General features: G+C 40.0%; 1 protein-coding gene across 1 annotated transcript in view; it reads left to right on the forward strand.

The window, feature by feature from the left end:
• Positions 1-14,577, forward strand: part of UNC13C (unc-13 homolog C) — a 586,641-nt gene that overhangs the window by 568,552 nt on the left and 3,512 nt on the right. Inside the window, exons 29-30 of the mRNA XM_045286469.1 lie at positions 12,756-12,848; positions 13,896-14,055. Coding sequence (XP_045142404.1) covers positions 12,756-12,848; positions 13,896-14,055 — 253 coding nt within the window. The remainder of the gene's footprint in view (positions 1-12,755; positions 12,849-13,895; positions 14,056-14,577) is intronic.

Raw genomic sequence — 14,577 nt, forward strand, 5'->3', positions numbered from 1 at the left:
TTTGGCTTCTTGAGTCTGTGTTGTAGAGGATCTATGTAGTGTCAGCCTAGTCTGCAATCTTGGGGTAAGTTCCTTTTCATTCTGTTGGAATTGACAATTTCCTAGCACACAGAACTCTTCTTTATTTTTCAAGAGGGACAATTTGTTTGATGAAGGTAACATACAGATCAATACTCATTTACTTTATTTTCATCAAAAATGCTTGTGATTTACTCTTTCACTGTATTTTAAAAATTAAAAGCAAAAGGAAAATTCTTTCATTAATATATACTTCCCCATTGAGGAGATGAGCCAGTCAGGGTGCGATATAACAACGACGAGAAATACAACTTTCCTCTAGTTCCTAAATGTTTCCTCCCCGCTCCCACTACCATGACTCGAATTCGACCTTGCAAGGCTGGCTAGACCAGAGGAGGTACACTGGTACAGATAGGAACTGAAAATACAGGGAATCCAGGGCCCTACAGGACCAGTGGTGTTAGTGGCAAAAAAGGGAGTGTGGAGGGAGAGTGGGTAGGAAGGAGGGAACCGATTACAAGGGACTATATGTGACCTCCTCCCTGGGGGACGGACAACAGAAAAGTGGGTGAAGGGAGACATCGGACAGGGCAAGATATGACAAAATAACAATTTATGAACTATCAAGGGCTCATGAGGGAGGAGGGAGCGGGGAGGGAGGGGAAAAATGAGAACCTAATGTCAGGAGTTTAAGTGGAGAGAAAATGTTTTGCGAATTATGTACAAATGCGCTTTACACAGTTGATGTGTGTATGGATTGTGATAAGAATTGTATGAGCCCCTAATAAAATGTTAAATATATATATGTACTTCCCCGTTAAGGACTTCAGACCCTCTTGACAGCTGCTTTCCCTCTCTTAAAATGCCTTCACTGTGCCAGACAGATAGGGAATGCCACGCTAAAGGAGACTCCGCCTTATTCTCATAAATAAGTCTAATAAGAGATGTATGTTTCTCATCTTTAAATAGTACGAGGCTCAAGATTAGGCTTTTTACAAAACAACCTCTCCAGTCTTGGGTTCTTTCGCTGTGAGTAATTGTGTCAGATTTTAAATTTTCTGAGCCCTTACACTTTTAAAATTGACTTGGTTTCATTCACACATGAGCAACAATTTGGCTGAATTTTAACATTCTAGGATCATAGACCCTCTCTCTCCTTCCTTATGAATGTTATATTGTGAGTAAAAATTATAAACCAGCTAGAATTTTATTCCTTTTTTTTCCTTGGATCCTTTTGAAATATGTATGAGACATTTTCCTCCTATCTTTGAAATTTAAATATGCCACCTAGCTATATAGTTGTTCTTAGGATTCTTTCCCAGAAATAATCATGTGAAAGTCAGGACCCTTTGGCACCGGATATTTGTATCTATTATGCACTGATAAGACTTTCATATGCAGAAACACCCTTCCAGGAACAGGCTTTGTTCTCTGAGTTCTTAACTATAAAAATAAGGGGTGATAATCTCGTGGTTTCCATTCTAAGTCATAGCAAATGTATGGGGCAGCGCAGAACTACACTGCAGAGTTTTGTAGGCTACCCATGTGTAAGGAAGCAGCCTGCCAGAGCTCTCCCGACACCAGAGCAGCTGGTGGGTTCAAACTGCCAGCTTCCCGTTAGTATAGCTGTGATTAATTATTGTGCCAGATGTGTAGTTTTTTATGTATATTCAATCTCTGATGAGAAAATCTATTCAGGTACAGATTTTCCCCCCAAAACGTACAAGGTGTTTGAAGTACACTTAGCAACTTTACAACACTTTTTAGTGACTGACAGATCCAACCAGCAGTCCAAAGCCCTGGTGTGGGGATGCATCAACCCTAGCTTGGCTTCACTCATTTGAACGCGCTCCATTTCAACTACTACATTTTCCAACTTCTCATCCTGAAATATTCACCTCTGACCGGAAAAATTCCCTAACTTCTTTCAGTTTGTAATGACGTACCGGGTAAAAATATACACATACTAAGGAAATATACAACCTCACCCTTCACTAGATCGCAGTGTTCTCTAGGAATGATGGTGTATACTTAGATAATTACTGTCAGGTTAGAAATAATTCTCAGGCACTAATAAGGCTTGGGGCTACTCCGAGTTGGCACGGGCTCATTCAGTGAGGGTTCTACAGGGAATGTAAGATGAGGGACGTGAGTCCTAGTGGCATCATGGTAAAGCGCTGGGTTGGTACCCAAACTCATATCATCAAGTCGATTTTGGCTCAGATGCCAATAAATGCCTGGAACACATAAATGATTGTCAAAGCTATCATTTTAATGACTGCCTTGAATTCCTTTAAATAAAAAGATAATGAAAAAAAGCACAGCAAAAACCCAGAAGGAAAATGAGAAGCCATTTCCTAGCTAGCTCACCTTGAGTGATGGCAACACCTTATGGAACCAGATGGAGCCAACCCTTATAGCCCAGGTCACCTCTGATCATGTAGCTGTGACACTGTCGGATAAGTGTCCCAAAAAGGAAACCTGTTGTCAGGGCTTAAGCCCTTCAGTTACCTATTTGGATAATTTCAGAAGCCAGTATTTTTTTAACTTAATTTATATGAGGCTACATAAAGTTTATGGGAAAATTGAACTATTAGAGAGTGGTAATTGTTCCACAAACATTTTGCACCTCCCTCATATTACAAGAGGCTGTCTGGGTATTTACGGATAGTGATTACTTTAAACAATTACATTACTAAATGTGTATAAGACTATTCTCTATCACCCACCAAAATGTTAGTATATTCAGTTGCTCATTCAATTATAGCACTGAGCAGGACTTTCAGCCCACCGTCCTTTTGCCACTGTTTACACTCCTGCTCCAACCATGCTGATGGCAAAGAAGGGCTTCCAACTGTTCATGAAAAAAATCCCACAAAACTATAAAGCCTCTTGGATAGTTTAATTCATGTGGATTAAGAATAGCCACAATTATCAAGTGTTCATACAAAATTGGCAAATGAATAAAACAATACTATATTAGATTATTTCATATTCGGATGAATAAGAAATGAAAATATCTCATAAATCTCTCCCCTTTGAGCACAAGTAACTGCCTGGAAAGTATAATAAGGCTTTCTTCACCTTCCAAATGTTGTGATTCAATTTTACTTTGGAACTGGCAGATTTTGCCATGGACAAATGCTAGACAATCAGATTTTTGGCTATAGTCAAACAGACCCTCCAGATGGTATGAGATAGGAGGTAAAATGTATTGTTCATTATAGTAGACATGTAATTCACCTGTGACTGCAATAGGGATCTCCTATGGCTACAGCATCTGCGAAAGTATTAAATGAAGGAAAACGTGAGCTGGCTCTAAAATGAGTGTGCAAGCCAACGCGATGCAAAGCAATATTAATAATTGGTAAGAAAATTCACTTCAGTGACCTTTACAAAGTTTTCTTGAAACAGTAAAATTATTCTAGTGCAAGTATAAGAGGAATGGGTAAAAAGTAGAAAAACACATGTCAATAAATGAAGTGTTTCCATTTCGGTGTAATCCAGAGTCGTCTGAAAAGTACTCATTTGGCTTCCCTAAGGATCTGCAGTGAGCAGTCAAAGTGTTGGTCATCTCTCAACATGTTCTCTTTCGATGCCGTGACACGTGACAAGGCCTTTCGTGGGCTCTTTGTCGGTACCTCTTCCAGCACTAGGGCACCGTCCTTTCCTCGTTCATGCAGATAGATATGCTTCAGTGCTTAGCTAGAGTCCAGAAGTGGCAGGATCAACATGCCCAGGGTCAGTTATGTCCGCTAGCCCTGCATGAGGTTCTGTGCCAATGCCACTCCGATCTTAAATCCCTCTCCATGCCTGCGTTGTGTACTTGGAAGGCTATTCGTCCATCCTTTGATTATCCATATCCATGTTAGATCCCACATGGGTTTAACGCTGGGCAACAAAGTGAGAGCAACACACTTTGTTGTCCATGTAGGAACAAAATAAGAGATGAGCCGTGACCAATCATTGACTGTTTCTCAGAGAAATGGCTAGACATCAGGCGAGCTCTTATTTACACATGAGCTGTGGGCTAATGTCTCAATGAGGTTTTCACTTTATCCACTATCACACAGTTAATAAAGATGAACCTGGTTATCAGGGGACAGATATTATTTCACTAAATTGTGAGAACTGAAATCTGGACATATCAAGGCAGGTGGAGATTGCAAATCTAATTGGTTACTTAAGGCATGCTTAAAACATATGGTATGAATCAAAATTTAGTATGAATTAATAATAGACGTTTCCTGTCGCTATGAGGAAAAGTGTGCACAATTAACTAGTACTAGAATTAGCATGGGAGCCAACAAATGACATCGATAAAGGACTATGAAAGCATTAAAATTAGCCTCAGCACAGCAGTAGCAATAATGAGAGAGCTTTTTAAAATAACATATTCCTACCCAGAATCCCCAGAAAACTATATGTAGCCCTTCATTCTACTTTTTCAGGGCTTGCACTCCATGAAGCAATCCGTTTCAGGACTGTGTTTAACTTGATTGAGCAGTAACTTCCACATGTTGTGGTGGAAATGGAAACGTGTATTTTGTAAAGCCTAGAAAATGTTTCTATCCAGGAGGTTTCAGAAAAATGGCCAAGCCCTGCTGAGCATGCGGTAGTATTCCTTTACGTCTTCCTTCTTTGCCCGCAAGCAACTTCTTTCATTAGAAAGCACACCACGCCCACTTAGGAAAAGCAGGTGCAAGACGACAGAAGAGCGAGTTAGAAAACGAAACGTACTGCTGATTCAGAGAGACCCTCTCGGACTGGTAGAAATGCCCATGCGGGCTTCCACAACTGTAACTCTGTATGGGAATAGAGCCCTCTCCCCTTGTGGTTAGCAGCTTAATGCATACCCCACCAAGAAACCCTACTTTGGAAAGGGGAAGACAAATCCTAGGCATTTATAAAAGTAATGGTTAAAAGGTGCGGGGTACATATCGTTAGCTATTAAACAATTGATAGCAGCATAAAAGTCTTCTCCCATTAGTCAGTGCACATATTTGCTTAATAAGATCTTAGCTTTTATGCCACGGAATGCTCTCACAATACATTATAAAGGTCTTTAAGTTCCCTTGGAAGTTGGGAACTCAGATGAAGGGATACTTTGTGTTTGTAAATTAGAAATGCTTGTCCTCAGGCCACCCCCTGGACCCACATCCATTAAGTCAACCAACTGCGGATCGAAAGTGTTTGGAGATAAACAAGAAAGTAGTCAAAGAAACACTAAGAGGGGGATTTAAAGTATTGTTGGTAGGCTCTATGAAATAATGACATTTTTATATGTGTGATTTGAGCAACTGGAGGGAATCCCGCCATGAGCTGGAGGCATCTGTGTTAAATCAGTAACTTCTCTATTTCCTGATGATTATTCGGGGCAGACACTTGCCATTATTACAGGACTGCACATAAAACTCTAAAACCAAACTCACTGCCCTCCAGTGACTGATGCCTCATAGCGACTCCCCGTGGGTTTCCGAGACTGTTAACTGTTTATGGGAGTAGAAAGCCCAGTCTTTCTCTCACGGAGATGCTGGTGGTTTTGAACTGCCAACCATGTGGATCACAGCCCAACATGTACCCACTACACCACCAGGGCTCCTTTACTGCATAGAGTAATGCACATAAAAACCTCCTTTGGGCGGTCTTAACCCTGGATCCTTGAGTGTAACCATGGAGACAGCCAAACTGGGTGTACTTTCTGTATTGCCGAGAGGCCTTTACTATTTAAACCTAATTTTAACAACAGACGTTAACAAAACAAAAACTTTCCTAATTAAGAAAACACCAAGTGTATCATTTTATAGTTGAGCATTCCCTAATAACCTATGAGGGCTCTTAAAAAGCTCATTTATCTTGGGCTGAACCCAGAAACTCTTAGTAAAGAAAGTATAAATTCTAAAATTGTTGAGGAAAACTCCCATGGATCCTGAGTTGGCTATGTGCGATCTTTAACTTAAATAACTGTAATATCTATGTTTCTTAAATCATAATTCACATATTATAAAAAAATTAAAAACTTGGAAACATTCACTTAAGAATTGAGTTCATATGAATCCATATATGGGACAGTTATGAAATAGGCACACACTATACCATATATTGGAGGGTTTTTGTTTATTTTTCATAATTATCTCTTTTTAGCTTCAAAACAACCTTCCAGATAAGTGGTTTTATCCCCTCTTAACAAATAAATACATGTTCATGGAATTTTAATTCGCTGTTATTGAGTGTAAGAAGATAAATAATCACAGCAATCTGATATCATGATATAGCTCTTTGCTATAAAATTGGTTTATTAGTATTTCTTTAAATACTAGCAGAGAAATTTGGACATAGCTTCAGAGTATAATCGAAGGATATTCCAAATAACATGGTTTATCTGAGTAAAGTTCTTTAAAATTAGCCCATAGATATTGGCATTGGCCAGTAGTGCTAATAAATGTAACCAAAGGGACCCAATTGGAGGGTTCGGTTCTAACGTAATTCGCAGTAGTGTATATTTTACTCTATTGGGAATAACATGGTGTAATGACAATAATATATTTTTACAAACTGAAGGGGATTTAAAAGATAAATCTGACCATGCCATTCATAACTAAAATTTTCAGAGACTTTTCAACAGCTCTACTAGAATGTCTGAAGATTGAATACCATTCAAAGGACCCACTTGCTTTCCATGTCTGTTGCGCTATCCTTACTTAACTAGTTGCGATTGCTGGAGCACACGATTCTGTTTCATGCATCTATCGTAGTACATGTGCTATTTGTTCTCCCATTGTCTGCTAGGTGAATTCCAACTCAACGTTCAAATGCTTCCACGAGTCCAGGAAAACAGTAGCAAAGTAGTGTATATCTGTATTTTAAGTTCTGTCCCTTTACCAACAAAATCTGAGTATTGGAAAATCAGAGAAATGAATTCAGATGCCACACTCCAGGTGACTTGAGGAGGACCCAATCAGGAATGATGTGTAAGAGTGTGGACAGGACACAAGAAAACAAGAAGGAATGGTGTACTATCTTCCCTGGGAAGCAGAAGCCACCAGAGTCAGGCAGAATGTCACAGAGGAAGAGCTGCTTAAGAGAAGCTGTGACGTTTGGCTGCAGGACTCAGTCAGCCAAAGGGGCCCCAGAGGAGAGGGAACTGAAGAAATAGACCCCTGACCTAACTCCTTCTTTCTATTCTCTCACCAGGACGCACATAACTACAAGACAGTATAGACTAGTCCATTGAGGAACGTACAGATCAGCCTCAGAGGGCTAAGAAGAGAGTGAAGAAAATGAGAAAGTAAATTTGCAGAGTAAAATGGAAGATAAAAAGCAGATTCACTTTTTAATACTATCATGCTTTGGAGATCTAAGCCAATAAGATTAGCCAAGGGAGTAAGAGGTATAAAAGGTGGGAAAGGAAAGTTAAAGATTTCCTTAAATATAAACCTACAGAATGAAAAAAAAAAAGTAAACATCTTTCATAATTATTTAGTCTGTTAGCTGGATAAAATACATATATACACATAGAAAATCACTAACCTTCCTATTAAAATCTTTGATCAGATATAATAGCAATAAATGGTCAAAGAATTACACAGTATCTAAAGAAAATATTTTCTTAAAGACCTCCATTTTTACCACATAAATGACTGTGTCTTATTCACATTAAATGCTCATTGCATATTTGAGTCAAAGCTCTCCCCAATAGCAAGCTAAATTGCTGGCAGTGTGGAGTAGAATGATGTGTTCTTCCCTTTCCTCTAGTGCTAGGGAAGAATGTTAAAAAGACAAAGGGCCCTTTACTAGTGAGAGATCGTTCTCTGTGCAGGAGAAGCTCAGTAAGACCTGCTGTTGTGAGTCTTGGTTCTAAATACCCCCCGCCTTTATTTCTTTTCTACCTCCAAGGGTTGGTGTTTTTTTTAATACTTCATCTATGTTATCATTACGTCTTTTGTAAATTTTTACTTTAAATTCAAGAGCAAGTTTTGGAGTTTCTTCCGACATCTGTTTTTGCTCTTTTTAATTCTCTCTTGGTTCATCTGGTTTGGGGCCTTCAAAACATTTCTCCATTCAGCCATCACATAATCCAGGTCATATTTTGAGTCTCTGGATATTCATTTGAGCAACTGAAGTTCAAACTGGTACAACTGAACTTTGTCATCATTTCTTTCCATGGAAGTAGTTGATTTGGTTCATTTGTATTCCATCCATCACTGTTTGATAACTAAAAGTAATTCCCATGAAATAGTTGATTCAGTTGCAAAATCCTATCATGTGATCTCTAGCATAATTTTTATCACCAAGCCATATTTTCCAAATATCAATCCCCTTCCTCTGAATTTATTGGATTTTAATCACCAGTAATTGTCACTGCATCTTAATACCATGCTTAATTACTTTCATACTGCTTGACTTGGTAAAAAAGAAATCTTTGATTTCTTCTTCTTTGGCAAATATTCTTCTATTACCCACAATGCTGTATATCAGGATATGTCTTTCTGATAAATTGAAGCCGAATGGTGTCATACTCACTCTCATTTTCAGTATAAACTAGATGACTTTGCAATTCAAAATGGCTGATCAGTCCATTTCAGCTCTCTGATGCCTACCACATTGATCTTTAAGTGTTCCACTTTTCTGACTTCCATTTTTGGCACGTTCCATTATTTGTACGTTCCGATTATTAATGGATGTTTGCAGCCATTTCTTCTCATTTGGAGCCATGCTACTTCAGCCAAGGAAGGCCCTGAAGGCTTTCCTCTGTTTGCATCCTGAAGGCTGACTTTCCTTTGAAGAGACAGCTCCTGCTAACTCATGCTTTCTTTTGAGTGCCTTCCAACCTCTGCTGGCTTTATACCACGAAATGTCCCACTGCCGTTCCTACATTTTGCATCGGCTGGCCAGTGTGTCTTAGAAATGGTCCACCTGCTCCTATTTTCTAATCTGCCTTCATTGAGAAGCTCCGCTGAAACCTCAGCCCTGGGGATGCCTGTGGTCAGACAGGCAGCAGAGCTTCGCATCAGTGGCGTTTTCCAAGGCAGGAGAGTTTGGGCCACATCTTCTTGCCGGACATTATCTGGTAGCATCATGTGCCACTTTCCCTGAACGATTATAACTCAAAGATCTACTCTCTTGTCCTGAATTTTGGCACACGCTGTGTCTCGGTGCCCACATTGTACAAGGGGACTTAAAAGGTAATGAAAACTGTCCAGGATCTTGGCATCCCATTCTGCCATGAACTTTTTGAAACCTGCTTGTATTTTGTCTAAGTAGGCAACCAATCCAGTAATGCAATGCTCATCTTGGGGTGCTTTTCCTTTCCCTCTCAGCCCTCAATCATGGAGCAGAGATGTAAAAATAGTTCCTTTATTTCTCCCAAACAACTAAGGTCTACCTTCCAATTTTCTTAACATTGAACGGGACTTGGAGGGTGGCTTCGTCTTGTGAACTGGCTGTTCTCCATAGATCTTGATGAGTGTCTGAATTTAGAACCTGTGGTTGGGGCTCAGAACATTAGCCACTGTTTCTAGGGAAGTAAGCGTTCTGTTTGTTAGGAACCGTCCTATAGGTTTTGTTAGGTGCAGTCACGTTCCTTCTGACTCAGAACGATCCTATACTGCCAAATCCTGCAGCATCCAACGCTTGCTCTTTGAGCCCACTGTGTGAGTCTATCTAGTTGCGTCTCTCTCTGTGGCTGGGCCTCTTCTCTACAAACTATGATGTCCTTCTCCAGGAAATGGCCAATTCTAAGGATCATTCCGGCAATCTGTAGTATATTATTAATTATTCTTTGCCAAAACCATACAAAATGAGAACACCATAGCTTGGGGTCGGGTATATCTTTAGTCCTCACAATGGCATCTTTCCTTTTTAACATTTTAAGGTCGTTTGCAGTACATTTTCCCAGCCATTAGATTTCTTGTAGACGAAAGTAAAATGAAATCCTGGCCCATTTCAATCTTTGTTCTGCTTATCACGATGTTACCTATCGGTCCATTTGTAAGGATGCGGCTTTCTTTCTATTGTCGTAATCCATAGGGAAGGCGTAGTTCTAGACCTTCATGAAGCAAGATTATGTCACCTGCAGATAGCATTCAAGAGCTTTTGGCGGGACAGTCCCGATTTTTAACAGTTTTTCCCGTGTCCCGCGGCGTTTTAAAAGAGTCCCGAGTTTTGGAAAGAATGCACAACAAGCTAGGGTATATGGGGTTTGCCAGGATATGAGTTTTATCAATGGTGTCCCGCTTTACCAATGTCAAAATCTGGTCACCTGTAACGTTTTTCTTCACATAGTCCAGCTTCGGAGATTGCTTGCTCAGCATACCACCCTGACTCCTCCCTTTCACATGAGCACAACTAAGCATTCTGGAATTCCTTTTATTAACAAATGTTATCAGAGTTATGGGCAATTACTATGGCCCTTCTAGCCACAGTTCCTTATCTTGTGGTTCTGGGTTTTATACACCTGTGGCTATGGTCCCATTTTGGAGGGCATTGTCTACTATGTTATGATCTATACATAGCAATACCGCTGAATAGTCCATACAACATGGAAACACTTTTCTGCCAGTTGAGTCATGATCCATTTCACATCAGCAATGATACCCCCATCTGCCTTCCACGTCTGGGGAGTCCTGGCTGGTATGCTGCTGTATCTTTGAATGTTCTTCAGCAAGACTATTCATGTATTAATATTTGTGCTCATGCTGAAGAAAGGTTGATCCAATAGGAGGGGAATGTCTGATTGCTCAGTATTTTGTCAAATCCCAGAAGCTGTTGTTAGTTGCAGCAGTACCTTGACAGGGTGGGGAGGGGTGGGGGCGGGGGCAGGGGCTGCCAGAAGTTCAGGCTGAATCAGAAGAGGGATGGAACAAAGGATAATCGTTGCTGATGTCAGATGGATCTTGGCTCAAAACAGAGAATACCAAAAAGATGTTTGCTTGTGCTTCATTGACTAGGACAAGGCATTTGACTGTGTGGGCCATAACAAACTGGGGATAACCTTGGGAAGAATGGGAATTCTAGAACACATCATTGTGCTCCCGTGGGACTTACACATAAATCAAGAAGCAGCTGTATGAAAAAAGGGAGTGCTGTGTGGTCTAAATCAGGAAAGGGGTGTATGTGTCGGGGTTGTATCCTCTTACCGTACTTATTCAATCTGTATGCTGGGAAAATCATCCAAAGAGCTGGCTTATATAAAGAAGAATGTGGCATCAGGACTGGAGCAAGGTGTATTAACCTACAGCATGCAGGTGACACAACCTTGCGCACTCAAAGTGAGGAGGACTTGAATCATTTGCTGATGAATTTTAAGGACTGTAGCCTGGACTAAGAATTACAACTCAAGGCAACAAAGACCAAAATCCTCACAACTGGACCATTCAGCAACATCATGATAAATGGAGAAAAGATGGAGGCTATCAAGGATTTCATCTTGCTTGGATCCACAATCCATGCTTATGGAAGCAGCAGACAGGAAATTGCCTCAACCAAGTCCTGGTAGTTTGAGTTACCTCATCCACAAGAGAAAGAAAGCTGGGCATTGAATCAGGAAGACAGAAGAAGAATCGATGTGTTCGAATTGTGGTGCAGGAGAAGAATATTTAAAGTACCACAGACTGCTAAAAGGACAAACAAATCTGTCTTGCAAGAAGTACAGCCAGAATGCTCCTTGGAGGCAAGGATGTGAGACTTCCTCTCCCCTACTTTGGGCATGTTGTCAAGAGGAAGGTCCTTAATGATCTGGATTCACACAGGGACTGCAGAAGATGGACCCAATCACAGGAACGACTGTGAGGATGTCACATGAGCTAGCATGGCTTCATTCTGTTGTGTATTGGGTCACAATTGACTCAATGACACCTGACGACAGCATATTGTAATTGTGTCTATTTGTTGGTCTCTCTTGGCAGACTGTACTCTTTATGGATATGGGTGCCCATAGAATCATCTTTATGTCTCCAGTGCTCTACTATGGGACACTATAGAAAAGTTCCTAAAGCAATAAATATGACAATGTAGTGTTATATGTAGTCAGGCAACTGCAATTTGCTTCTAATGTAACAACTATCCCACAGGGCTTATTTCTGAAGGCCACTTGAATATTTAGTATTATCTTCAAGACTTTGGGGAGCCCTGATGGTATAATGGTTACATATTGGACTGTGATCCTCAAGGTCAGCAGTTCAAAACCACCAGATGCACCTCAGAAGAAAGACAGGGCTTTCTACTCCCATAAAGAGTCACAGTAACCCACAGGGGCAGTGCCACCCTGCCCTATAGGCTCACTGAGTTGACATCAACTCAACGGCAGTGAGTTTGTTGGTGTATTTTGGTCAAGACTTCCAGTCTCTGAACTCCTGGAAAGCTGTCTAGGGTCTCCAGGAGCCGACTCAATGGCAGTGACTGATGTGCTATTACAAGGAGCCCGGATGATGTAAGTAGGCTATTAATTAGAAGATCAGTCAAATAAATGCACCAGCATTTCAGGAGAGAAAGATGAGGCTGCTTGCTCCTGTTAATCGTTACACTCAGAAACCCAAACAGGGAAGTTCTCAGTCCAACAGTCTTGCTAGGAGTGAGAACCAACTCAAGAGAAGTTGGTTTGGGTATATGATGTGCCATTAACCAAAAGAACCGTATTTGTTAAGACTAAACTTTAATGTCTCTTTTGCACAAGTGCCTAAGTACCCATTATCAAGTCATCTAAAAGTTTAGATCAGTAAACGTCTGCTCACTTACAGGCCGCTCCTCCAAAGATGCAGTGGGGCAGATATCTGTTCACGTGGACATCACGGCCACCCCAGGAACCGGGGAGCAGAAGATCACTGTCAAAGGTATGTTTCAGGTCCCAGAAGTTGACATGGCCTCTTAGACTCAGAATATATACGTGTGTGTGTGTGAAATGATCTTTGGGCATGCACAGAATTTTATTGCACTAAAACTTTTCAATCAAAATCAAACAGTTATATAGATGTTTGTCCTCTAAAATATAAAAAATTAACATATGGGTAATTAAATTTCAAAATGGGGTAGCTTTTCTGTGGTCTTCAGTACAATGGTTGACTGCTTGGGTTTTTTTATGTGATTATCAAATCAAGGTTTGGTTTTTATAGTGTAAGTAGACTATTTTAATCTGAAAATCATGTAAAAGGTGAATTTTAATGATTAACATTTTGCTCTATCCATTCATATTTTATAGATGTCATCAAAGCAGCAAACTATGACCTCTCAGTTTCAAAACTGCATTAAATAATATATTTTTGTATGCATTATAAAAGCAATAGAGTAAATAATGAGGGGATATTATCAATGTCCTTAAATATAGGCAGAACACATTTTGCCAATATATAACAAAAGCTAACATTTTTTTTTAATCTTAAGCATTATTTTTGATAGCTACAATTAGAAAAAAACTGTAAAGTTTAGCAATAAGTGACTCACTAAATATCAGCTGGTATATCCACACAGTGGAATATTTTCAGTTGGAAAATATGTAATAAATATATACAGTAACAGTCATTTCTTGTGAGAAAAAAAACCAGCAATTTAATCAATCTCTTATCTTTTTTAATAAGCATATCGTAATGTAATATACAAGCCTGTTTTTACCTAAAGAATGAAGAACTCTTTAGTGTCAAAGGTCACTTTTAGCTCCAAAATGCGACACAGCTTAGAACTGAAAGGCCCATCAAATGCACATTCCCAAGTAAGAAAATTGCTGCTTCAAGGACATTTTCTTCTCCGTGACACGACTGCTTCCACATGCAAGTTATAGCTCCATTAATCTTTTTAAAAAAATAAAAAGTCACCCTAAGGACCAAATTGAGGAGAATGGGTTTCTAGATGTTTGTTAACACTGCGTTTTTCTTTTCGGTTCTCAGTGATTGCTATTAATGACCTGAACTGGCAGACCACCGCCATGTTTCGGCCCTTTGTGGAAGTTTGTATACTGGGACCCAATCTCGGAGACAAAAAGAGAAAACAAGGCACAAAGACTAAAAGTAACACGTGGTCACCAAAGTACAATGAGACATTCCAATTGTAAGTCGTAAGTCCAACTATCACTCCACCAGGGAATAGCCATTGTATTGCTAAACATATGGAGGGATTTGGGATACAAAAAGCACTCAGGTTTTATTAAGAAAAGCAAGCTCTCTCAAATTAAGATATGGATTCCAGGCAAATGATTTTAGTTACATTATATATAGTTTTCTTCCAAGTGCCTACCATGTTTCAGATAAGCTGATATACAATGCGTATATAATATAGGACAGCTTTGCTCTGACAGAAGTTCTCTACAGAGATGAGACTTATATGACAAATACAAACCTGTAAGACAGTGGTTCTCAACCTTCCTCATGCCGCTACCTTTTCATACAGTCCCTCATGGGGTGGTGACCCCCACAACCATAAAATTATTTTTGTTGCTACTTCATCACTGTCATTTTGCTACTGTTATGAATTGGGCGACCCCTGTGAAAGGGTTGTTTGACCCCAAAGGGGTCGCAACCCACAGGTTGAGAACTGCTGCTCCAAGAAGTAAACAAGAAACCGTAAGTGCTA

The sequence above is a fragment of the Echinops telfairi genome, unplaced genomic scaffold (genome assembly GCF_000313985.2).
Source record: "Echinops telfairi isolate 266 unplaced genomic scaffold, ASM31398v2 ScPeMD7_8;HRSCAF=38, whole genome shotgun sequence".
Taxonomy (NCBI): Eukaryota; Metazoa; Chordata; class Mammalia; order Afrosoricida; family Tenrecidae; genus Echinops; species Echinops telfairi.